This window comes from Myotis lucifugus, unplaced genomic scaffold, assembly GCF_000147115.1.
Source record: "Myotis lucifugus unplaced genomic scaffold, Myoluc2.0 scaffold_297, whole genome shotgun sequence".
In the NCBI taxonomy this organism is placed as follows: domain Eukaryota; kingdom Metazoa; phylum Chordata; class Mammalia; order Chiroptera; family Vespertilionidae; genus Myotis; species Myotis lucifugus.
In genome coordinates this window covers 189421-213868 of record NW_005871345.1, presented here as the reverse complement: position 1 = coordinate 213868, position 24448 = coordinate 189421, and the positions used below count along the sequence as shown (strand labels likewise).

Genomic DNA, 24448 nt, shown 5'->3' with positions numbered 1-24448 from the left:
GATTTCTCTTTCCAGAGCACAGGGGCGGATCTCCAGGTCAGGCTCAGGCAGGTGAAGCCACACTGGGAGGCACCCTTGATGTCAGGTGCTGGGTGAACTTTTCTTTGCTCCCACTTCAGCATTCTCCCCATTGCCACACCCGTCTTCCCACACCTCCAAGGATTCCCTGGAAGCTGAAGTGACTCAGGGATTCCAAAACTAGTCACCCCAGGAGGGAACCCTCTGGAAAATGTTTCTCATGTCAGGGAGTCACCCTAAGGAGTCCCACAGAGATGTTACTGAGATAAGGACGGAGGCTGAACAAACAGGGGTGGGTGGGGTGGGGGAGGGTAGGAGAGGGGTGGCTCAGAGCACATGTTCTCTGTCAGGCCTGAGCATCCCTGGAGGAGACTGTGTGGGTGGAGGGACCCTGTCTCTGCCTTTCAGGGGTTTTCTCAGAGGAAGTCCTGCTATGAAGGCAGGGGACACCCCAAAGGTCTCTCCTGAAGGTCAATGGCCTGGGCAACCACTGTGGGTTTTCTGCAGCATCAGCAAGTAATAAGTAGCTAGAATCACTTCCAGCTCTTTTGAACACCCCCTCCTGGACTGGGGCGGGGGTGGGGTGGGCAAGGTCAGGAGATCTGGGCCAATGTCAGGCTCTGAGGCTCTGATTGGCTTTGGGGAGACCCCTAAGGATTCAGGTCTTCTGGAAGAGCACCGCCCTCTCGGAGCCTTTTCTGGGTTGGAGGCTGCTCAGGAACACCAAGAGGCTGGGGAAGAGGAGTGGGAGCAGTGGGTCCCAGCCAGAGTGCTGAGTGGGCAGGAAGGCCCTGTGACCTTGGGCAGGTGCAGATGAGCCCCGTTCCAGCCCAAGCCCAGGTGAGCCGGAAAGCACGTACTGAATGGACTTCCCTTCCCTTTGCAACCAATAAGGGCAGCACAGGGTGGCACCTCCATGCCAGGATCTTAGATTTGGAGTTGGTCAGGGCTGGAGTGGAAACCAGCCTCGCCCCTTCCTGAGTGACCTTGAGGAGGTTACTCAATTTCTTTGGGTCTCAGTTTCATCATCTTAATATGAGATAATAGGGATAATAGTTTTCACCTCATGGTTTTATTGGAAGGTAAAACCAGCTGATGCACCTACAGGCCTTGGCACCATCCTGGCACAGGACACACAGGACTGAGAGGCCAGCAGCGCGTGCAGTGAGAGTGTCTGGGAGCACAGGGGCGAAGAGGGGCAGTGGGAGCATGGTGATGCCTCCGCACTAGTGCTCTCCTCAAAAGCCGCCACCTGTTTCCTCTGAGCCTTGTGCCTCCCTTAGTTCCAGGGCCTTCACCACAGCAGCTTCCCACAATCCTCCAGAATGCCCCCTGACCTCATTCAACTGGTGTGCCTCAAGGATATTAAAACAGGCAATATCTGACTAGTTAAATAGAAAAATGACAACAGGCAACACAAAAATAACTGTTGGGTGTGAATGAATCAAAATTATACCAATTATTTTTGTCAGGTTGGCAAAAGATATGATATATTTTTTGGTATGCTGCAGAATTTTAGTAATTAGTTTATGCGTGCTATGCGATGAAAAAGGCTGAAAACCGCTGCCCTACAGCATTTGAAGGATTCCTTCTCACTCTATAGTTAAAATTATTCCTGGTTCTCTTTGTTTACTTCCGGTGTCCTGGGTTACAAGACGAGTACTTTCTAAGGGAAAGCACATGCAAATCAGGGATCATCATGCTAGAGACCATGTCAACACACGGAGTGTAGGCGTGTGTGTATGGGGGGTGTCATGGAGGATGTTTGAGGGGGGTCAATGGGCAAGGATGAAGAGACAAGGCATGGAGGGAAGTGGGCATGGCCTGCTCAGTGCCTCTCAGGCTGGATGGTCCCTGGCTGACCTGTGTCTTTGGGGTCAGGCCCAGCTTGAGCCATTGTGAAGCACACAATCCCTCCTTTCCCCCGCCGCTGCCCCAGCTGACAGTGGCCCATGCAACTGGGGGCTCTAAGGCTGGGTCATGGCCTAAGAACAGCAGCTACCCCTACAATGACCTTGTTCCAATGGCCTTGTGATTGGGGGTGTGGGGAGGCTGGTTCCTGGAACTGGGGGCCTCCTGTTGGGTCTTAGGTGAGGGAGTTACCAGGCCCCTACTCTTCTTGGCTTTACTTTCTCATTTGTGCAACGGGAACAGTCACCCACAGCTTCTTCCATCAGACCCTGTGCATCCAGCCGACAAACTGATGGGATGGGGGCCTTTTTGGCAGTCCTGTGGGATCAGGGAAAGGGTGGGGGTGGGGGGCAATGGGGTTTGTGCAGCCTCCGGAGCAGGTAATGGATGATGGGGAGAAGTCATAGATGATGGGGGTTGTAGAAGTTGGGGTCATTGAAGATGAGGAAGGGGCCAGAGAACAGAAGGGTTGATGGTCACAGGAGATAGAGTGGAAATTTCACTGAGGTGGTTGATCAGGGGGACTTCTGAGAAGAAAGGGAATGATGGAGATAAGACCCAAGTGGGAGGAGCAGAGACCATGGAAATGAGGCCTCTTTAAGAGAGGCCAGAAAATGTTCCCTAATTTTGGCTACCAAGCCAACCAAGGAAATTCCCATAATGCCAGTTTTCAAAGTCTCAGAATTGCAGAATACTATTGCTTTGACCTCATACAAAGAATAAAATTTACCCAATAGGTTCCCAGGCTTACAATGATGTTCATCACAACTTCCATGAGTAGAGCATTTTAAGCAGCTCTGGAAACACTGTCTGGTTTTCTTTGGTTTTGTTTTGTTTTTTAATCTCAGGTCACTCCCTCCAAAAGGTAGTGGAAATAAATTTGAATAAACAAAACAGGTTTGCTGAAAATAAAACCAGGACTCTCAACTGCTCCAGTCAGCCTGCCTCCACAGGGCCCTGCCTATCAGCCTGTACAGCACTGCGCTGGGCGAGCAGCATCTGGCAGCCGGCATGAACCAGGTGAGTGTGCAGAGGCTCAGTGGGGAGGGTGCCAAGTAGGAAAGCCGCAGGATGTTGCTGTGTGTGGAGGGAGGCTGGGCTCCAAGGTTGGGGGCTGGGGGTCAGGTGAAGCTAGAATCCAGGACCTTAGGGAACAGCTGGGAGAGCGGAACCCAGACTAGATTGGAGCAGTTCTCTCACTGGCCTTTTCCTACAGGTGGTTGCCTTCTTAGCGATAGTCATGGGAACCCACACCCTCAGTATTCGGCCTCAGAAGGACTGCATCCACTGGCCCCGCTGCTTCTCCATCAAAGAGCAGGACTCCACTGAAGAGGCGAACACTGTGCTCACACCTCCCCCGGAGATTGATAGCCGCCACCACCCAGTATCCTGCAGGGCCAGCGAAGACGGACCCCTCAACCACAGGTCCATCTCTCCCTGGAGATATGTGTGAGTCTGCTGTCCCCTCCCGAATGCTTGCATGTGTACCAGGCAGGGTGTGTCTGAGGGGCCAAGGGAGTTCCACCCAGTTCTAACCTACCTGCTACTTTTTATCTCAGAGGCCATAAAGGTTTGGGGGTTAAACAAAGCTTAGTCTGGGTCCTAGCTCTGACTCTTATTGGGCGACCTTGGGCCAATTACTCAAGTTTTCAAAGCTCAGGTTTTTTTCATCTGTAAAATAAGATAATACTGCATAGGTCTATATGCAGACTGTATGAAATAATGTATGTAAAACCTATATTTAGTACATAAAATGTTGGTTCTCTCCTTTACTCCTGCTCCTCCTCCACCTCTATAATGGTCACGCTTTTCTAACTAGAATATCAGGGAATCTTAGTATGATACAGATGCGAATATCCCAATAGCAATGCTCTGCCCTGGGATGTGAGTGGGTCATAAATATACCAGGACAATGAAACCCCCACCTCGGGGGCAGCTGGGTGGCTGCTGACTTTGGATCATGAGCAGGCTTATTCTTTCACTCAGTGTGCCACACAAGTGCAATATATATATTACACTTTATATATATATGCTAATTAGACTGGACGACCTTCTGGACAAAGCCAGGGCTGCGAGGGAAGCCCGGGTCCTTAGTGCCAGAGGGAAGCCAGTGCTGGCAGCCGGAGGAAGGAAGGCCTACACTTGCACAAATTTCGTGCATCGTGCCTCTAGTATATATATAATTTTAATCCTCACCTGAGGATATTTTTTTCCATTGCTTTTTAGAGAGTGGAAGGGAAGGAGGGGGGGGGGGAGAGAGAGAGAGAGAGAGAGAGAGAGAGAGAGAGAGAGAGAGAGAGATGTCGACGTGAGAGAGACACAACGATGGTTGCCTCCTACATGTGCCCTGACCAGGGCTAAGGATCAAACCTGTTACTGAGGTATGTGCCCTTGACCAGGAATTGAACTGGCAACCCTTAAATCCTTGGGCTGATGCTCTAACCACTGAGAAAAACTGGTAAGGGCAACAAATATCATAATTCTCTATTTGTGCCACGATGTGAAAAATATTAGGAAACACTGAAATCAGGACAGTGAAACAAAATACTAAAAACTAGGCCTTAGGGACCCCCCCCCAATTTCTCCTTCTGTCTTGTCCTCATGGGGTGTCTGTGTTCCCACTCCTCACAAGTCTAGGCTGGCTTAACCTTAGCTTTGGGGATGGAAGGAGAAGTTCAGTGGGTAGGGAGAAGGTTGGCTCTGATTGAGACTAGATCCAGGGTGGAGTCTCCCGGTCACCATGCTTTGAAGTGGTGGTCTCAGGAGGTTGGCCGAGCCCTGGGAAAGCTGCGGGTCAGTTGGCTAACTCGGCTGGGGTCCAGACCTGTTGTTGGGAGGCTGTGAGCCCCTGATAACCACTCAGGTGGCCTTTCCCAAAGTGGGTTCTTTGCAACACTCCTCCCACAAGCTGCTCCTCAGAAAAAAAGTGATGATGTCAAGCAAGTGTGGGTAAAGCTACTTTAGCCCTGCCCCGCTTGGAGACTCAATGTGCTCAGCACATTAAAGTCTGAGAGAAGTTTGCAGAAAGGAAACCATTAAACTCACCTCGCCACAGACCCCTTCTCTTGCAAGGTACTTATTAGGGAACTCGCTTTGGAAAATGCAATGCTAGCTGAGCCCCAGCTTCTGCGGGCTTTTGCATGGAGAATGGTCTTACAACCTAGCAGCTATTTCCTGCTAGGCTTCTGGAATCCCAGGCCTGTGGAACTCCTACTTTTCACCTGTTTGGACCACAAGATCCTCTCAGGATAAATAAATGAGTCTCACCGTGCCCTCTAACATGTGCTTATAATATGTGCACAGTGTCCGGAGGAAGTGCAGGAAATGGTTGACAGTGGCGCCCTCTGGGGAGTGGGACTGGTGGAGAGATAAGACTATTAGTCTTCTATATATATATATATGACTAATAGTCTTCTATATATTAAATATATATATATTAAATTAAGAACAGTTTTTACTTGTATAATTAAAAACATCCTAAAATGTAATAACAGTTACAAACAGAAACCTCATGCCAGAGTCCAGTGTGTACATCAGATGAAAGTGGAGCTGGTCTGGTGGCCGATGGGAAAGCCACGCTTCCATCCTCACCCTCACGCTGGGGAGGAGGGGGCGATTTGTTCAAAGTCACCCGGCAAGTGGGTGCCAGAGCTAGGGCAAGAAGCCAGGCCTCCGGACCACACCATTTCCTTCCTCTGACATTTCCACCCACACTGGGCCCAGGCCCTGTCTGCCCAGCCAGCTTCCCTCCAAGGCCTGACTGACACATGCCATCCCTACAGGTTGGACAGGGACATGAACCGGCTCCCTCAGGACCTGTATCACGCCCGTTGCCTGTGTCCACACTGCGTCAGCCTACAGACAGGCTCCCACATGGACCCGCTGGGCAACTCGGAGCTCCTCTACCACAACCAGACCGTCTTCTACCGCCGGCGGTGCCCTGGAGAGCCGGGTGCCCATGATGGCTACTGCCTGGAGCGCAGGCTCTACCGTGTCTCCTTTGCTTGCGTGTGTGTGCGGCCCCGTGTGATGGCCTAGTCATGCTGCCCCGGGCTGGCCTCCGGTCGGAACACTGGAGCTGGGTGGACAAGCATGTGCCAGGGTGAGCCAGGACGCCCCAGTGCTCAGCCCCCCCAAAGCGTCATCTGGAGCAATAGGATCGTGGGACAGGATAGGGACCTTAGAGGAAACACACTTGGCACTTTTTGGAGTGGATGGGAAGTGCAGGTGAAGCGAAGGGGGCAGCAGCTGCTGTGGCTGCTGGAACTGGCATCCTGATTTCCTCCCATCAAGCCCTGCGCATTCCAGGAGGCCACCGCCTGGCTCTTCCTTTCCTCCCCTCTCCAGCTGCCCTCCTGAAGCACAGGCACTTTCTTGATATTTTCCCTCCTGCCAACAAAGAACCCCTCATTTCATTCATTTGTTCGTTCCTTCTTTCGTTCGTTCGTTCGTTCATTCATTCATTCATTCATTCATTCATTCAACACTGAGCATACTAGTCTCCTGACATGGGTGACTCTGAGGAAGAGGCTGTTATTGAGCTTGGAGAGACTTATCCAAATAAATCATCTGTATTGAAAAGTGGCTTAATTTGTCTTCGGCATCCTGGTGCCTGAGCATCTTGTGGTCCCCAGCCCAGTCCCTTGTCTTCCCCATGGTCAGCCCTCACCTACCGCTCTCTCCAGAGTTTTCACTGTGGCCTCCCATGCCTCTCCTTCTCTGGCTCCCCGGTCCACCCCTGAACACCGGGACGGGGGTCAGGCCACCCCCCTGGCATGCTGGAGAGACAGAGGCCCATTGAGGCACTGCAGCAAGAACACAGCACCCCCTTGTCCCCCCAACAATCTGCTTTTGTCCTTCATCTTGGCTGCTACAGCTGGGTCCTGGGGGTGCTGCCTGGCCTGGCTCCAGCTCCCACCCTCCCTAAAAGGAAAAGGGAGAAAAGATGGGCCAAGGAAAAGGGTTAAGGTTAGGGGAGGAGACACAAACTTCTTCAGGCTTAGGTCCTCGGGGGTTCCTAGTCCAGCCTGTTTCTTGGCTCCACTCCCAACTCCTCCCGGTCTCCACGGACCTCCTCCTCTTCGCCCGCCCTCCTCCCTTCTCCAAGTCCGGGGAGGGTTGGCCACTCCTCTACAGCCTCTCCCCTCCCCTCCCCACCCTTGTGGGGGCCGGTGCAGGCACCAGCAGGGCCACTCTGGGCAGCTGGGTGAAGGCCCATGTGGGCAGGCCTCCCCAGCGGCGGCTGCCTTCTCCCAGGACCCCACAGCAGGCCTGCACGCTTCACTTTCAGGTTTCTCAAGCGCCTTCCTTCTCTTGTCTGCTTCCCCATCTGCCAGGTTTCCATCTTCCTGTTTCCCTTCCTGGGCTGCTGGCAGTGAGGGGCTGTGCCTGGTGGGCCCCTGGAGATGCTCAGTGCTCTGGATCGCCGGGACCGGCCCCCTGAGGAGGGGGCAGCTGCAGGGCTCCAGGGCTTCGCTGTGGACAAGACCTTCCTCTCCTCCCTCAAAGGCATCCTGCTGGAAACTGAGCTGGTAACAGCAGCCACCCCAACCTGGCACCTCCATGTCTCCTAGCCCTGGTCCCCCCGCCCCGCCCACCGCCCCCCTTCCCAGGCTTTCTGGGCACCCCTCTACCCCCAGCTGCCCCTCCTTCATCTTCTCCCTGCCTGCCTGCGGCCTCTCTTCTGGAGGCAGTTACAGCCGGTTTCAGCCGTGGCAGGCGGATTGAAGGTAGACAGGACAGCTTTCTGGGACAGCGAGGGAGTGCAAGACACAGGGGCAGGGTGGGGGTAGCACCAGCTTGTCTTTCCCGGGCTCTAAGATGGCCACTTCCTGGCATGTCCAAGAAGCCCAACTATCAAAAAGGACAGACTGCCTGCAGCCCCGTTGTACTGTTGTCTGTTCCTCATGAACGTCTGTTCCCGGAAAGGATCTTCCTGTAGTCACTTAGAAGGCCTTCGTGTAAAGGCGAGTCTTCTGCGCAGGTGCACCCGACAGTGCCAGAGCCGACCGGGCCCCAGAATCCACTGTGGGGCATTTTGTCTTCTAACCCTTGTCTCTTGCTTTGGCTCTGGGCCTTGTTGGAGGAGTTTGAAGCATCGGGAGTGGGGAAAGGATTATGGGGCATGGGGCAGAGGGTGCCAGGGGCTGCGGTTGTGCTGTGTTCTGTGCCCCAGCAGGACACCAAACTGCCCGGGCTACTGGGATGGGCAGGGGCAGGTGGCGGCTGGTCATCCCCAAATTAAAAGATTCGCCTGGGCTGGCAGAGGTGGGAGGCTGGAGACTGTCCCTGGGCAAAAGCCCTGGAAGTGGTTCTGGCCACCAGGGGTGGGGAGACCTTGAAGGACAGTGGTGGGGGCCAGTCTGGGGGTACCCTTGAGGAGGAGAAGGCCAAGGCCAGGCCCTGCCTGTGTCCCCTTCCTGGCAAGTCCACACACTTGGTCCCGCAGGCCCTGACCTTCATCATCTTCATCTGCTTCACGGCCTCCATCTCCGCCTACATGGCCGCCGCACTGCTCGAGTTCTTCATCACCCTCGCCTTCCTCTTCCTCTACGCCACCCAGTACTACCAGCGCTTCGATCGGCTGAACTGGCCCTGTCTGGTGAGGGACCCCTCTCCCCGGCCCTATTCTTCTCTGAATACAGAGTTTTCCTTTCCTCTCCAGCCTCTCCCCTTTTCCTGGGTCCCTCAACCAGACAGGGCTTTGCCCAAGCTGTGCCCTGTACTAAAAAACTGCTTAGACCACACTGATTCCCAGCTGCTGGGTCACTGACAGTGAGGACACACATCCTTTAAAAACTTTTTTTAGTTGATTTTTTAGAGAGAGAGGGGAGAGACAAACATTAATGTGAGAGAGAAACATCCATCGGTTGCCTCCCGATGGGATTGATGCTTGCCGACCAGGGATCGATGCTTTAGTATTCAGGAAGACACTCCAACCAGCTGAGTCACACCGGCCAGGGCAGGACACACATCCTTTAGTTCTGCTCTCCCACTCATCAAAGGCCCACTCCCAGCCCCAGCCCTGCCCCTTGGCCTCAGCTGCCGAGCCTGGGTCAGCTGTAGCCCAGGCCCCTGGCTTTCTGTCCTGGTCACTCTGCATTCCTTCCCTGGAGAGCATGTGAGCTCCCTCCCTCTTTTCTCTAAAGTGCTTCATGTAGTCCAGGGGTGTCTTTACGCAGGAATTCAGTGCTCGAGGGCCAAGTGCTGACTAGCCTGGAAAAGTTCAGGGGGGTGCCCCTGCTCTCTGACTGCCCTTTGACCTGGAACCTCGACCCCCCAGGACTTCCTCCGCTGTGTCAGTGCCATCATCATCTTCCTGGTGGTCTCCTTTGCAGCTGTGACTTCCCGGGATGGAGCGGCCATTGCTGCTTTTGTGAGTCCAGACCCCCAGAGCTCTCCAGTTCCCCAAGGGCCTCTAGCTGGTGCTACTCACTTCCTGTGCCTCTGCCCCCAAACCAGTGCCTGAGGCTCTGACCTACACCCCCCCCCCCCAATACTGGATGGGCTTTGTGGTGCCATCCACACTCCTGCTCCACAGGTTTTTGGCATCATCCTGGTTTCCGTCTTTGCCTACGATGCCTTCAAGATCTACCGGACTGAGATCGTGCCCAGGGCCACTCAGGGTGAGTGCCTGAGCTCTGGGAGAGGAGGTGCCCTTCACCCCCTGCCCCAGTGGCCCCAGCCAGACTCGCCCTTTCCTGTCTGGCTCCATCTTCACAGGGGACCAGCAGTGACCCGGGACTACAGCCAGAGCAAGGGGACAGTGGAGCTCAGGCACATCTCTCTTGGATTCACTAGCCCCCTAGCCCACTGTCCCCACCCCAGATCGACAGAGATGGAGACTGGCCTGAGAAGTCACGTGGACCTGTTTGTGGGCCTGGTGCTCTAAGATCCGACTCCTGAGGAAGCTGGGCTGAAGAGGGGTGTTATGGAGAGAGGAGTGGGTAGGAGGAAGCTGGTCATTTCCAAATTAAAAGATTCAAATCCTACTGGTCAGTCTTTTTCTTCCCCAGAAGTTAGACATATCAGGAATCCAAGGAATGATCATGGAAATGCTGCCTGGATGGTCCCTTCTCTGGGACTTGGTCTCAGCACTGAGGAAGTGGAGCGCTAGACTGAAGATGCTGAAGGCATCCTTCAACACAGACTTCCATTCCACAGCTCTCTGTGTGCAAGGGCACTTTGTGCTGTGCCTGGTGGCTGGGCACCTGGAGTTCTGTGAGTAGGAACAGCCTTCCAGATGTGAGTGAGTGCCCATCTGCCACTCCTGTGTACACAGATTGGTTAGCGGGTTTGAAAGTTGTTTGCCTGGAGTGTGTTAGAGCTCCCCCTCGTGGTGTGGGGAGGACTTGGCCTGCAGGCCGCAGGGGAGAGGTCTGCCTGTGGCTTCAGATGGCGGCCAGCCAAAGTTCCCACAAGACAGTCACTAGAAGAGGCATCAGCTCTCATTCCGCTGAAGAGAAAGCAGGCCTGGTAGGGGATGTGACATCCTTATTTGTGACTTAGCTGGGACTAGAGCCCAGTGCTCCTAACACCTCAGCCGGTGTTTGGTTACTGTACAGAGCCCCCTTACTCGTTTATCTCAGAAAACATGGTCCAACCTCACTTCCAGCTCCCGCCACCAGTGGGTCCTCCTTCCCAGCTTGCCAGCACCCAGTAAATATTTCCTGAGCATCTTCTGTATGCAAGATCCCTGTGCTGGGCCCCAGGGCTTCAGCGGTGACAGGCGGGCCTATCCTTTAGTATTCACAGACTGGGGAGAAGGCAGGCTAATGAAAGGTGGTCATGATTCCCCTCGATAAATGCTCTGGGAGAGCTCTGCTCAGGGGGAGTTTGGAGCAGGCACTGCCACAGCCCGGATAGTCCTGTGCAGCCAGGCTGTCCCCACCCCACAGAATCCAGTGTGGCCTAGCTCAGCAGCTCATCCAAGCTGACTTACTATCTCCACTCTAATGCTTGTTTGCTCCTATCCTGAAATGCCTTCCTTCTTCTGGGGTGCTCCTTCTAGATGCAGGCCCTTCAGCCCTGCCTGGGACTTAAGTCTACCCTGGACTCTAGTAGAGGTGCTCTGCTCCCCTTGGCAATAACCACAGGTCTCTTGATCTGACTTCTCTGGCCTCCTGCTTCTTGTTCTCTTAGCCCCATGTTCTGGCTCCTCAGCAGAGCTGGAATCAACATTTTTGTGTTTCTCTGGTCTCTGCTCGCTGTTCTCGGGGCTTTATGCTTCTCCCGTTCTGAAGACTGGCGGCCGGCCTTGGTGGGGTGGGGTCTAGGCCTCCGAGGAGAGCTAGAAGGGGCTCAGCCAGGGGCATTCAGGAGATGACTTGCCAGGTGAGGGGATCAGAAGGTGCTCAGGAGAGTCTGGCTGTAAGCCCAGCATGGGGCAGGGATCTGCGTGGAGCAGAATGAGGTCCGGACCAGCCCTGTTTCCTGAGCAGCCATATGACCCAGACCACATAGTCCCTAGTGGGAGCTCAGAGAGAGCAGAGTGCCATTTTGGTGTGTACCTGCATGTGCATCTGTGCTCGTCTGTGTCTGTGTGAGAAGTAGCGATGAGACAGCGCTCAGGCTTGATCCATAGTGGTTTGGACTCTGTCTGCTGGCCCCAGAGCCTCAGGCTGCCCTCATGATGAAGAAGCTGGGGTTAGTCCTGGGGATCATGGGGAGAGGGACTCCCTGTGGGTTACTTCTAAGGGGCTGCTGACCACAGTGGGACCTGTGCCAACCTCTTCATCTGCATGTCCATCTCCAGCCAGCTCTGCACCTCTCCTGGCACCAGTGGGAAATTCATTTTGGAGGAAATGGGTGTCCCAGGACACTTTAAATCCTTGTGGCCTCAGAGGTGGGGTAGGTGGAGGGTGGCTTCAGCTTTGGCACTAAAATTCCGTTTCCCAGCGTCTAGAATTGGCTCACCCTTCTGGTGCCTTTGTTTTCTCTACTTCGGAAATGTCTCCCTCTGGCCCCTTATCTGGTTGACTGAGCAGAACTGGGACTCGTGGCTCTGCTGCCTCAGGGAGACACCTCACTTCTCAGGGCCTCAGTTTCCTCCTCCATAGATGTGGGAAACCCTGGCTGCCACAGCTCGGACACAGGGCAGGGCTGCTCTCCGAGCTCAGGACAGAAAGGACAGGGGCTCAGTCAGAGTCTGGCAACCAGCTTTATTACAGGTTAGCATGAGCGAGGTCCTGAAGGCAGCATCACTCCTCATCGTGCAGTTTTTGCTGAAAAAGAAATAAAAGGTCTGAGGGGGTAATTGGCAAAAGGGAGGAAGGATGTGGGGAGGAATCTCTGAGCTTTCATGGGCCTAAAGGAGATGCCCTTAGAGGGAGAGGTTTAGGCCTCAGGGATCTTGGGATTCCATTTAGGGGTCTTTGTGGTTTAGGACCCCCTAATTGGAACTCCAAAGGACTGGGGTTCTAGAGAGGCTCCAGTCTGTAGGGGTGTTCTGAGCAGGAGGGGGATTCTCAGGAATGGGTGCTTTGGGACTCAGGCTATCCAAATATAGGGTAAGAAGTACCCCCTCAGAAGGGTGCTAATGTTGGAGGGAAGCTGCTGTGGGGGTGACTAGTCAAGCCTGGGGGTAGGGGACCCACCTTGTTGCCGATGTCACGGCTCTTGGCCCGCAGCTTGTTGACCTGGGACTCGGCGATGTCCGCTCGCTCCTCCGCCTCATCCAGTTCATGCTGCACCTTGCGGAACTTGGACAGGTTGGTGTTGGCCTGCTCCTCCTGCAGGGGTTCGGGGGGTGGGAGGATGAGGTGAGAGGGGGTGGGGAGGTGCGTATTCCCAGCTTCCTGGTCTGGGGACTCACTGTTCCTGGCTGGGCTCAGTGCTCTCACCCCTCACCCATTTCCTGCAACAGCCTTGCCAAGGGGGTCCTACTCCTTCCTGGCTTGGCATCTGATAGACGCTCCCTGACCTGGGTTTATTGCACAGGTGTGCTCAGCAACACCTCACATCCACGCCTGTTTGCCCACCCACATGTCTTCCTCACAGCGCTATGCCTGGTCAGTTTCTCTTCCAGGCTCAATTTCACTGCCACCTTCCAGTCTTTTAGCACCGTCTGATCCCCTGACCTACAGTAGCAGCTACTCTGCCTTCTCTTGGGCTTATTAGTATATGAATTATAAGTAGCTTGTGAGCAAATCCTGGATCAAATAAGCATTGCTTCTGTTAACTCAGAGTGCCTGACACAACTGTGAGCACATCGGACACATGTAACAAATGTTTGAAAGTTAAAGCGAATAGCAAACTCATTGTCCAGGCCCCAAGCTGGGGTGGACACTCGTTGCTTCAAACACACAGGAGGTGTGTTCGTTAGAGTGGAGAAACCCATGAACTTACTGCCTCCTCGGCCTGGCGCTTGTAGGCCTTGACCTTCAGCTGCAGCTTGTCCACCAGGTCCTGTAGCCGGAGCAGGTTCTTCTTGTCCTCTTCAGTCTGGGGGTGGATGGGTGGGAGTTTTGGGGGAGAAGCAAGTACAATCATCTTTCTCTCCCTCACCATTCCACTCTTCTCCCCATGCCTTAGCTGACCCTCCCTCAAATGGGCCAGATTAAAGAGGTGATGGAAAGAGTCCATCTTTGATGCTAGTTGTAGGTCACAGGGCCAAGGCAAAGCCCTTAGTCCATATTTAAAAAGCAATGAGAGCTGCCACCTTAAAACTGGAAGGGGGGGAGGGGCTCAGAACCAAATGGAATTCCATAATCTAATAATACGGAGACATTGGGCTGTTCCAGCTCCAACTTATCAATTCCACCATAGATGCTCTTGGCCAATGGTCCTAGAATGACCAGAAAGGAATAATGATGAATGCAGAAAGAGGGGGCATTATAGTCTATACCATTCCAATCTATCATAATCCAATATGCTAATATACTGTACTGGGCCAAATTTTGGGCACCAGGATCACTGACTCCAGTGTCACTTGATCAATCCCATCTCTACATCATTGTATATGTTAGGCTGACATTTCCTAGGCTGACATTATGTCCACAAATATGTCTGCAGTTCTACATCTGTATCTCTTTCCTGTGCCTCATATCCAGATGTCAAATGGACCAATACTCCTTTCTCTTTCATTACCAGGCACACTGTGAAAATAAGGAGTCAAAGGTGAAAGCTCTGAGCTATGCAGATGGAGGTCTTAGAACATTTTGTCATCTGCCTTTTCTAAGGTCTTCTTCCCATTGTCCTAGAAGTTCCATGGAAGATCTGAGTCTTTTCCCATCTCTGACTTTTATCCCTAAACTGCCACACAATGTCCCTCCCAATTAGGCCAGTAGAAGGTGGAAAGCTTCCTTGGACTATTCGGAAGCCTTCATGGTAGACCTTCAGATTATTAAAAAATCTGGGGAAATTCTGGTTAAAAGTGCTCTCAGAAAGTAGAAGTAGATTTTCCTGCATTCACTGGAAAAACTCATGGACTTAAGCCAAACTGACTCAAGTATGTGAAAGAAAGTTAACCCAAAGACACCTTCTCAAGGAGCAGGTGCCAGGAGGACCAGGTGGCATTTCCTGAATGGTAGTTTGGCTTGGAGTCTGTGGGGGCCAGGAGGTGGGGCTAGGGTAGCCCTTGACTTCTGATGGCCCGGCCCCAGAGCAGCCACCAGTCGCACCTGGTAGGTGAGCTCCTTGATGCGCCGCTCACTCTTCCTCATGCCCTTGACTGACTCCACATTGCGCTTCTGCTCGGCCTCCAGCTCATTCTCCAGCTCCCGCACCCGGGCCTCCAACTTCTGCAGCTGCTTCTTGCCGCCCTTGAGGGCGATCTGCTCAGCCTCGTCCAGCCGGTGCTGCAGGTCCTTAATGGTCTGTTCCATGTTCTTCTTCATGCGTTCCAGGTGGGCGCTGGTGTCCTGCTCCTTCTTCAGCTCCTCTGCCATCATGGCAGCCTGTGGACAGGAGAGAGGTGTAAAAGAACCGGGGCCCAGGTCTCTTCTCCCTAAAGGATCACCTCTTTCCCATCCTGGCATTTGCTCCCTGAGGCCCTCAAACCCATGAAACTGCAGAGTCACCTGGTCCTTACAGCCCAGTGGCCTGGCCTGGACCCAGAGCCCTTGTTCACGTCTTTAGGGGAGGCTGGAAGGTGTGGGGGCACTCACATCCGTGATGGCCTTTTTGGCCTTCTCCTCAGCGTTCCTGCACTCCTGCACCGCCTCCTCCACTTCTGACTGGAGTTGGGTCAGATCTGACTCCATCTTCTTCTTCTGGTTGATGAGGCTGGTGTTCTAGATATGGGCAGAGAAAATTATTGAATGTATACTTTGTTGTCTGATTCTACACCTTTATCCAGAGAGAATTAAAACCAGCCATGTGTTATAAACATGTCTTTCTTTTAGTATATTCCTTTTGTTTCTCACACGCTCTCCCTTTTCTTATGAGAATAGATATGCTCTAGGTTTTATATCTAAAGTTATCAGCTCTGAAGAACGACTTCAAGCAACAAAGAGTCTGCATTTCTACTCCTGAGCTCTTTAGTTACATGTCTATGCAAGAGCATGAAAATATTCCTAGGAAAATGGGAATAACTTTTTACCAGGACAATATCCTGGAAATGATTACAGTTACAGAAAGAATGATGTAGGGTAAGGAAGAGAGGACCAGGTCAGCGCATGATGTCATTCCCACACATACTAAATTATGGAACAAGCTCTACCAGGCACTGCAATAAGATGGGCACAGAAGCTCATTACAGAGTGTAGAAGTGTGTATAGGACTGCAGAAAAATGCTGTTCTGTTGAGAATTTGGTTTGCAAGTAGATGCTGTTGTGCTCCTTTAAATTCTCAAAGTTCTATCCTTACAGAGCAAGACGAAGGTGTCTTCTAGACGAAGGATATCAAATAGCAGCATGTATAACTCCCAGATTTGTGACTTTGGCAGGCATCACCAACCAGTTATGACACTCTTAGCTTTTACCTCTAGACCCCCTTCCCAGGTATTGGTTCCACAGCCATGACTAACAGATGAGAGTTGGCTCAAGAGATAATTTGCAATCCTGGTTGGACATGCTAACTCAGGACCTATGGTCAGAGCGTCTATGTCCCAGGCTCTGCCACTCAGCAGGTTTTCCCGTGGTGGCCCCTGATCTCCTCACCTGGGAGTGCAGCAGCTGCACCCGCTCGCTGGTCTCGATCAGCTCCTGCTCGGCCAGCTTCCGAGACCTCTCTGTCTGCTCCACCACAGCCCGCAGCTCCTCCAGCTCGGCCTGCAGCAGGGTGTTGCGCCGCTCCACGATGGCGATGTTCTCCTTCAGGTCATCATTGACCCGGACCGAGTCATCTAGCTGGATCTGGGTGTCCTGTGGGGGAAAAGGGTAATGTGAGGAAGCCTCCCATTCAGGGTCTGATGTGTCTGGTCCCAGATTCACAATCTCTTTTCAAGTGGAGGGCAAAGGGGCACCTTTCCTCATTTGGTCTCTAGGCCTAGAGGCTGGGCTGGTCCAGGACATGCTTAGGGCCTGGTCAGTCCTCCTCCCTCAAGCCTCCAAGTCCAGGAGGTAGGGGACCTCTACCTTCTCATATTTGTTAGCCCAGGACCCTTTTCTCTGTCCTTCACCATCCCTCTGGGCTCACTCCCCTTGTGAGAGCCCCAACTTCTGTTACCTTTAGATGAGCTTGGGCAATCTTCAGGTGCTTCTGGGCCTCTGAGGCTATCCTGTTTGCCTGGCTGAGCTGGATTTCCATCTCATTGAGGTCGCCCTCCATCTTCTTCTTCACACGCAAGGCCTCGTTGCGGCTGCGTGTCTCTGCATCCAGGGAGGTCTGCAGCGAGTCCACCATCCGCTGGTGGTTGCGCTTGGCTTGCTCCATCTCCTCGTCCTTCTCAGCCAGCTTCCGCTCGATCTCTGCCTTGATCTGGTTGAACTCCAGCTGTGCCCGGAGGATCTTGCCCTCCTCGTGCTCCAGGGAGGCCTAGTAAGGGGGCGGGGAGAGAGGGTCAGAGGCAGAGAATCAGGACATGGGGTGGGGTAGGGAGCAAGGTTGATAGGATTTGGGTGTCAGCCAGGACTATGGCCTGGAGAGGAGAGCTGGGAAGAGACGAGGAGGTGGGATCTGCCTTCCGGGCCACCTGGTGCTCTGGGGGAGGAGGTGCAGGATGCCCCGGGCTTCCTTTGCCAAGGAAAGGGTTTGAACCTCACAATTGCCAATACTCCCCCCCCCCCGCCCCCCCCCCTCACCTCAGCACCAATACCACTGCATGGTCCTGATTTATCTAAAATATCATAGAAAAAGGAGGGAGTTTTATAACCACAAATTCAAAAGTTTACCTTTGTTTCCTAAACCCCTCACCCTGGTGAAAAAAGAAGCCCCAAAACTCAGGGCTATACCTAGGTTTTTTAAAAAGGAACAGTAATAATAGCTAATATATATCAAGTGCTTAAATATGTCATCTCATTTAATTTTCATATTAATCATGCATAAATCTTATGAGGTATGTATAATTAATTTCATTTTACAGATGAGAAACTGAGGTACAGAGATGTTAAGGAACTTGCCCCGTGACAGAGTGGAGGTCCTGAAACCAAGTTTCAAACTCAGGTCTGGTTGACTCTAGAGCCCATCATGCCACCCACTGTTTGAGGAGCTATTATGATGGCCAGGCTTTAACTTTATAAACCTGGTGCGAAACCAAACCTATGGCTTATGATCAGACTGTGATGTTTCCTTTGTGCAGGCCTTGGCTTTGGAGGTAGTCATGGGTAGTGGATAGAGACCTTGGACTAAGAATAAGAAGCTAATAGTTTTGTCTTGGGTGAGGAAGAAGTAAGGAGTCAGAAAGAGTCGGGTTGGGGGAAGCAGGCAGGGGTGCAGGTGGGAGCAAGCTCTCACCTCGGCCTCCTCCAGGGCCGACTGCAACTCTAGCTTCTCCACCTCCAGCTGCTTGCGGACCTTCTCCAGCTCATGCACATTCTTTCCTCCTTCTCCCAGCTGCTCAGTCAGGTCAGAGATCTCCTCTGGGGGTTAGAGAACCAGAAATCTCAAAGCCTGTGTTCTCTCTGACCCTCAGTGGCCCTCCTTGCCTCCTCCCCTCCCTGGCCTCATGCCCCAGCGCACCCTGAAGGTTCTTGTTTTCTCTCTTGAAGGTCTCCAGGTGCTCCAGGGACTCCTCATAGGCGTTCTTGAGCTTGAAGAGCTCTGTGCTGAGAGAGCGAGCCTCCTTCTGTGAGGACTCCAGCTCCGACTGCGACTCCTCATACTTTTGCTTCCACTCAGCCAGGATCTGCAGGGACAGAGTCAGACTCACTGCGCAGCCCCCTGCCCCACCTCCAGGGGCTGCCCAGGCCCCTTGCCTGGCCTCAGCCTCCTCCCTGCCTCCAAGGAGTTTGCTCCTGGCCTCATACTGATGCTGGTACCCCTGCTCTGCCCCCTGGCTGTGGCCCCCACCAGGACCCACCTTGTCGAAGTTCCTCTGCTTCTTGTCCAGGGCTGCAGCAGCCGCGTTGGAGCGCTCCACATCCACCATCAGGTCCTCGATCTCGTTCTGCAGCCGATGCTTGGTCTTCTCCAGGGATGAGCACTTGGCATTGACGGCCTCCACAGCCTCCTCAGCGTCCTGTAGTCGCTGGGCCAGCTTCTTCCTGCCAGGTTGGTTGGGTGTGTGTGTGTGACTCTACCCAGGAATAGTGGGGCCTTGGGACTGACACCTGAGGAGGACCCACTTCCTCCCCACAGCTCCTTGGGACCATGAGCAGCCCCTTTAGGCCCTGGGACCCCAGCCTTGAGGAAGCAAGGCTACGGGTGCCTAGAACAGTCTCCTCCCCCATGCAGCACCATCTGGGTGGCAGCCCCCACCTGTCCCATGCCAGGCTGATCGATGGTAGCTCCTCTGACCAACAAGCTTTTTGCTCGTCTTATACGTGAGAATCAGGTATAACCCGGGCCAAAAGCTCGCCTGTCATAGGAAGTGAGTCAGTGCCAGTCGGGGTTCACTCAGAGTGCAGGATCCAAGCACCTCTATTTTCCACCACATTTCTCACACCCTCCTCTCTCTTCTACCTCAAATCTCCTTCCCATTCCCACTTTGCCTGTCCCACCCCATGTGCTCTGGCTTCTTCCTCTCTTAGATTCAATGTGGAGGCTGCCTGGGACTCACTTGGCCTCCTCGAGCTCCTCGGTCCGCTGGATGGCATCCGTCTCATACTTGGTCCTCCACTGGGCCACCTCCGAGTTGGCCTTGGACAGGACGCGCTGCAGCTCTGCCTTGGCCTCTGTCTCCTCCTCATACTGCTCCCGGAGCAGGTCGCAGTCATGCCTGGCTGACTGCAGCGCGTGGGCCAGGGCATTCTTCGCCTGGGAGGTGAACACCAGGAGGTGAACTCAGCTTTCAGGAAGGTGAGAGGGAATTCCCCCCCATCCTCCCGCCCTCTCCAAATCCTTTACATATCTATAAACTTCAACTAAGCCCAGCCACATTCAGGGTTTAGAATCTCAACATCCTGGAGTAGCTTCCCAGTTTGCCCACCCTACCCCTTTTACAAATAAGAAAAGAGGTATTTGATGATATACGTGTGGCTGAGCTGAAGAGAAGAACCTAGACTGGAGGTCTTCCCACACAGGGGCCTCTCTTCAGTCTCCGTTTCTGGTGTTGATGCCACCTGTCCTCCTGCCCCCGAGCTGGGCCCCACCTTGCCCTCCTCCTCCAGCTGCCTCTTGAGGTCCTCCATTTGCTGGGTGTAGGATAGCTTCCCTCGGGTCAGCTGGGAGATCAGTGCTTCCTTTTCTTCCAGTTGCCGGGACAGCTCACCTGGGGGTGGGAATATGGGTTTGTGGGCCATAAAAAAGGGCAACTGATGGCTTATTCTGGGGCAGGCACAGGGCTGGTTAGGAACACCCACCATTCTCAGTCTGTAGCTTGGCTTGCTGGGTGGTGAAATCGTTGAGGGAGCGTTGGGCTTCTTCCAGCTTAGTGCGGTACTCGTTGGCCTGGTCCTCCAATGTCCGAGACACCTTCTCCAGGTTTGCCTTCAGGCAGTAAAGGGACAGGGGAGTTGGGATGTGGGAGGGGCTGGAGTTGCAGGGAGTAGGGGCTGGGTGGACCAGAGGAAGGAAGGGAGGGCCAAGGTGGGGAGAGCACAGAGGGCAGGGGGATGAAATGGGTGGTGCTGGAGGGGCACAATCGGAAGCAGGTACGTGAGTTAAAGAAGAGAAGAACGGTGAGGAGACGAAGATATGGGTGGAGGGCAAAGGAGGTGCAAAGGAGAGAGAGACCAAAGGGTGATGGAGGAGTGATGACTAGAGACGTGGCAGATAGAGAAAGTGGAAGGAAGGTGCAAGCTGTGAGGGTGAGGAGGGCGAGGAGAGGCTAAGCACAGGCCTACCTTGGCCTTGATGATCTGCTCCATGTTGGAGGTGACATCGTCCAGCTCCAGCTTGAACTCGCTCTTCTCCTTCTCCAGCTTCTGCTTCACACGCTGCAGATTGTCAATCTGCTCGCCCAGCTCAGCCACACTGTCAGCATGCTTCTTGCGCAGGGCTGCCGCTGTGGCCTCGTGCTGCAGCGTGGCCTCCTCCAGGTCCCGCCTCATCTTCTGGAACTCAGCCTCACGCTTCTTGTTCATCTCAATCTGCACAGCTGTGGCCCCGCCAGCCTCTTCCAGCCGCTCACTGATCTCTTCCAGCTCCCGGGACAGGTCTGAGCGCAGCTTCTCCACCTTGGCCCTGGCAGTGCGTTCTGCCTCCAGCTCCTCCTCCAGCTCCTCAATGCGTGCCTAGGCCCAGACACAAAGGGCTCAGCCCCACTGCCTGGAGCCCTCCATGGGAGCCCCCTCCCCCAGCTCTAGAAGACTCTTGACCCAAGCACTCAGGTCCTGCAGAGCAGTGGTTCACTAGGGGTGAGTCAGCAATGTCTGGAGAGATTTTTGACTGTCATGACTGGGGAAGGAGATTGCTACTAGCATCTAGGGGGCAGAAGTCAGGGATGCTGTGAAACATCCTATATTGCATAGGCCATCAATAGGAATTTGGTTGAAGCCAAAACTTCAAGGCACCTCCCAGGGGCATCCAGACCCAGTCTGAGAATCTGCATGCCTAAGTCCTGAGAATATGTGTTTGGAAGGGGATCTCTGGATCTCACATTCCATAGATTCCACAGATGCACTAGGCTCTGGTCTCCTGAACATAAGCAGGAAAGCAGGTGCTTGTATTTTACAAATATTTGCAAAAATATGCCCCACAACAATCAAAAGCTTTTGCTATCTTCCAAGTTGACCACAAAGTCCAGTCAACCATATTTCTCACTCTGCAAGGCTTGCTTTTTTATGCCCAGGGCTGGGCTTCAGTTTTATTGTTCCCTTTCAGGCCAGCTGAGTGTCCTCCTCTACCCCTACCTCATTTTTCTGGCCTTAGTCTTGGCTTTGAGTAAATGGGAATAATCTTTCATCTACCATTTTGATCTGACTAGCCAGGAGCAAAGGGGAGGATTGGTGAGATGCCTTCATCTGTGGTTATGGACAGTCTTAAGGAATGTGCATGGGTGGGTCCTGGGAGCAGGAGAGAGAAGACCACCATGCCTCTGCTCCCAGGATGGAGAAGGTGGGGCTGTGTGCAAGAGCTTGGACAGGAAGGAGGAGCCACAGCCTGTTGCCAAGACCTGATGAAGATAGCAGTAGTATTTTTCTGGGTCCACGAGTCAAAGAAGTTGCCCAAACCCACGGCAGGAAGACCCGAGGATATCCTGATTTTCTGGCTAAAACCCAGCAGGGGCACCCAAGAAGACAGGAGGGCAAATTATCACTGATGGCAGGCCAGCCTCTGAGCAGCCCCCAGGGGAGTGGGATTGTGTTCATGTGTCACTTGCAGCCTGGGCCATGGGCCCCAAATGCTGAGGAAAGACCAGCTATTTCCAGTAGCTTCCATCTGACCAGAAAATGAGAGCTAAGGCCCTGCCCCAGTAGCTGAGTGCCTGTTGCCCATGGGGCTACTATGTCCAGAGCAAGCCAGGCAGCTTCTGCAGTTATAAAACAGGAATGAGAGTACCTGCTGCTTTGTTTCCAGGGCTCTGACAAACACAGGACTAAAGGCACATCGAAATTCAGGGTGCATTAAAGGTAAGAGAGACTGGCTATTAATTTATCTCCTGCAGAGGGATGAGAAGGCCATGGAGGGAAAAAAGAAGCCGGCCTTGCTAGTTGGCTGGCTGACTTCTAGTTGACAGAGTGGTTTCCATATATACTTTTCCCTCTGGTTCTCTATAAGCCAGGGGTTATTAGTCCTATTTGACTGATAAGAGACTGTGGCTCTGAGTGGAAGTGACTTGCTCAGGGTTGTAGGAGTTCACCCCATATCATGGGTACTCTATGGGAATGCAGCCTGGGCTAGTGGCTGTGGTCAGTACCCAGGAAGAATATGAATAGAGCAGCTTATGGGAAGGTGGGTGCTCCATGAAAGCACTTCTCATTCCCATGCAGGGGAGAAGTACCCGCCCCTCCCCCCAAAAAAGGGTTAGAGGAGAATCGAACCCTAGTTTTTTCCCCAGAGCAGAAAACCCACCAGGCAGAGCATAGTTCAGAAAGAGAAGCCCTTTTTGTAGGTATGATTCCTCCCACTCTATCTCCACACACAAAATAGTCTTGCTGCAATAGCACATTACTGTTCTAATGGGAGAAGGCTGGTGTTTCCAAGTGCCTGTAAATCAGGACTGGTGGGACCTTTGGAGTGGCCTGGAGTTACAGATATGTCTACAACCCTGAGCATCTCTAAGGCCATCGCTGCCTCAGGGCTGTTGAGCAGCCCTTGCTTGCACTGGGGAGAACTTTACCTGGTTTTCCTTCAGTTTCTTCTGCAGCTGAAGGGCCAGTGCCTGCTCATCCTCAATCTTACTGTTCTGCTGACTAATGTCAAACTCCTTCCTGGAGGAGAAGCAGGGTGACAGGTGGTCTTCCTTTCTCTATGCCCACTCTCTTTTCTCTTGCATCAACATACCAGCACCAGTCCCCCCACCCCCCCTGGCCAAGAGGGTGAAGGAGAGAGGCCTGTGAATTACATCCCATTTCCACTGTGCCCAAAGCAACCTGGCCAGTGGGAGTGCAGCACCCTCAGCTCTAACCCTCTGGCCAGACACCTCCACTAGCCCCTCCTGGCCACTGTAGGCTCCTACTTCTTGAGCTTTTCTTCCAGCTGCAGCTTGTCATTCTCCAGGTCCATGATGCTCTCCTGGGTCAGCTTCAGGTCGCCCTCCAGCTTCCGCTTTGCTCGCTCCAGGTCCATGCGCACTTTCTTCTCCTGCTCCAGGGATCCCTCCAGCTGGTGGAGAAAAGAAAACAAACAGGGTGTAGATAACCTGAGATCCACAGTGCTCTCCTCTAAACTCAAAGTCCAGTGGATTGGAAGTCAAATCCAGCAGAGCAATTCCTGCAAGCACAAAGGATTCAGAGACCCAGACTAGGAAGGAACTACAGAGAACAAAAAGGCCCCAGGGGTAAAGAAGTTAGTCCTACGGATCAGGAACTCTTTGGCCACTGGTGTTGCCTATAAAATCTTGACCTGAGAAAGACTGAGCATAGTTTTTATTACTCACATCATCCACCTGTTGCTCCAGCTTGACCTTAGACTTGGTCAGTGTGTTGACCTTGTCCTCTTCAGCCTGAAGGTCATCCAGGGCCTGCTGGTGGGCCTCTTGCAGAGCTTTCTTCTCTTTGGTCAGTTTGGAGATGATTTCATCCAGCCCAGCCATCTCCTCTGTCAGGTTCTTCACCTGTCAACCAAGAACCCCACCCCTTTTAGGGTCAAAGGTCACCAGCTTGGAGACATCTATGGAGATCTCCAATGCCAAGGACCACATTGCTATCAGGATCCCCTGAGTGGCCTGGTGTTGGTTAGGTCGGTGTGGTCTTTGAATCCTGAGGAGACCTGGGCTGGCACCAGAGGGAGCTGCCCTCACCTTGTTCTCTGTTGCGTGCTTCTCTTTCTCCACCTTGGCCAATGTCAGCTCCAGGTCATCAATGTCCCTTTTGAGCTCAGAGCACTCATCTTCCAGCTTGCGCTTCTTGGCAGTGAGCTCAGCATTCGTTTCCTCCTCGTCCTCCAGCCTCTCATTTATCTCCTTCACCTTGGCCTCCAGCTGGATCTTGTTCTTGATCAGCTGGTCACAGCGCTCCTCTGCATCGGCCAAGTTGTCTTGTTCCTGAAGGTGAGACACAGAGGAGAGGCTGTTCAGTGGGTGGGGTCTTTGCTGAGATAAGTGGAAGTGGGAGAGGCTCAGCCCTCTCCATAGGAGGGGAGCTTCAGGACATCCCCCCACTGAGAAGAACCGTAGAAGGATGGGGAGGGGATGAATTTTAGGGCAATGTGGTGAGAGCTTTGGGGGATGGGAACAGAGGGAAGGGAACCAGAAGTCTCTTTGTTTTGCCCTCTTCATCTGGTCTCCTCCTTTGAAGAAAGAGAACTACATAAATATATATACATCATATGTTTGCAATGTGGTGAGATGGGTAGCTTTATTCCATTTAGGGATGAGGACATAGAGATTCAAAGGTAATGCATGGTCTGCCCAAGTTCACAAAAGTATTGAGCTGTG

General features: G+C 53.1%; 3 protein-coding genes across 3 annotated transcripts in view; 2 read left to right on the top strand and 1 right to left on the bottom strand.

Annotated features, from left to right (window-relative positions):
• The first annotated feature begins 2715 nt into the window (after positions 1–2715).
• Positions 2716–6344, top strand: IL25 (interleukin 25). Its single transcript, XM_014465498.2, has 3 exons — positions 2716–2949; positions 3146–3378; positions 5712–6344. The coding sequence occupies exons 1-3, from the start codon at positions 2941–2943 to the stop codon at positions 5965–5967; spliced, it is 498 nt and encodes a 165-aa protein (XP_014320984.1). The 5' UTR covers positions 2716–2940; the 3' UTR covers positions 5968–6344.
• A 747-nt stretch (positions 6345–7091) lies between these two features.
• CMTM5 (CKLF like MARVEL transmembrane domain containing 5) lies at positions 7092–9920 on the top strand. Its single transcript, XM_006100090.3, has 5 exons — positions 7092–7460; positions 8378–8530; positions 9212–9304; positions 9470–9554; positions 9652–9920. Exons 1-5 carry the CDS (start codon positions 7335–7337, stop codon positions 9663–9665), a joined length of 471 nt encoding a protein of 156 aa, XP_006100152.1. The 5' UTR covers positions 7092–7334; the 3' UTR covers positions 9666–9920.
• Positions 9921–12076: 2156 nt separating this feature from the next.
• The window catches only part of LOC111828199 (myosin-6), a 23785-nt gene continuing 11413 nt past the window's right edge, over positions 12077–24448 (bottom strand). Inside the window, exons 19-36 of the mRNA XM_023763672.1 lie at positions 23813–24055; positions 23450–23626; positions 23030–23175; positions 22691–22781; positions 20253–20642; positions 19770–19896; positions 19560–19678; positions 19028–19224; positions 18329–18512; positions 17989–18154; positions 17764–17888; positions 16537–16845; positions 16029–16232; positions 15036–15161; positions 14550–14825; positions 13276–13371; positions 12525–12659; positions 12077–12152 (exon numbers count right to left, since the gene is read on the bottom strand). Coding sequence (XP_023619440.1) covers positions 12129–12152; positions 12525–12659; positions 13276–13371; positions 14550–14825; positions 15036–15161; positions 16029–16232; positions 16537–16845; positions 17764–17888; positions 17989–18154; positions 18329–18512; positions 19028–19224; positions 19560–19678; positions 19770–19896; positions 20253–20642; positions 22691–22781; positions 23030–23175; positions 23450–23626; positions 23813–24055 — 3135 coding nt within the window. The 3' untranslated portion in view covers positions 12077–12128. The remainder of the gene's footprint in view (positions 12153–12524; positions 12660–13275; positions 13372–14549; positions 14826–15035; positions 15162–16028; positions 16233–16536; positions 16846–17763; positions 17889–17988; positions 18155–18328; positions 18513–19027; positions 19225–19559; positions 19679–19769; positions 19897–20252; positions 20643–22690; positions 22782–23029; positions 23176–23449; positions 23627–23812; positions 24056–24448) is intronic.

Coding starts and splice junctions, on each gene's coding strand:
- IL25 (XM_014465498.2), top strand. Junction 3,379..5,711: donor ATCTCTCCCTGGAGATATGT/GTGAGTCTGCTG, acceptor CCATCCCTACAG/GTTGGACAGGGACATGAACC.
- CMTM5 (XM_006100090.3), top strand. CDS start 7,335: ATGCTCAGTGCTCTGGATCGCCGGGACCGGCCCCCTGAGGAGGGGGCA. Junction 8,531..9,211: donor GGCTGAACTGGCCCTGTCTG/GTGAGGGACCCC, acceptor TCGACCCCCCAG/GACTTCCTCCGCTGTGTCAG. Junction 9,305..9,469: donor GAGCGGCCATTGCTGCTTTT/GTGAGTCCAGAC, acceptor CCTGCTCCACAG/GTTTTTGGCATCATCCTGGT.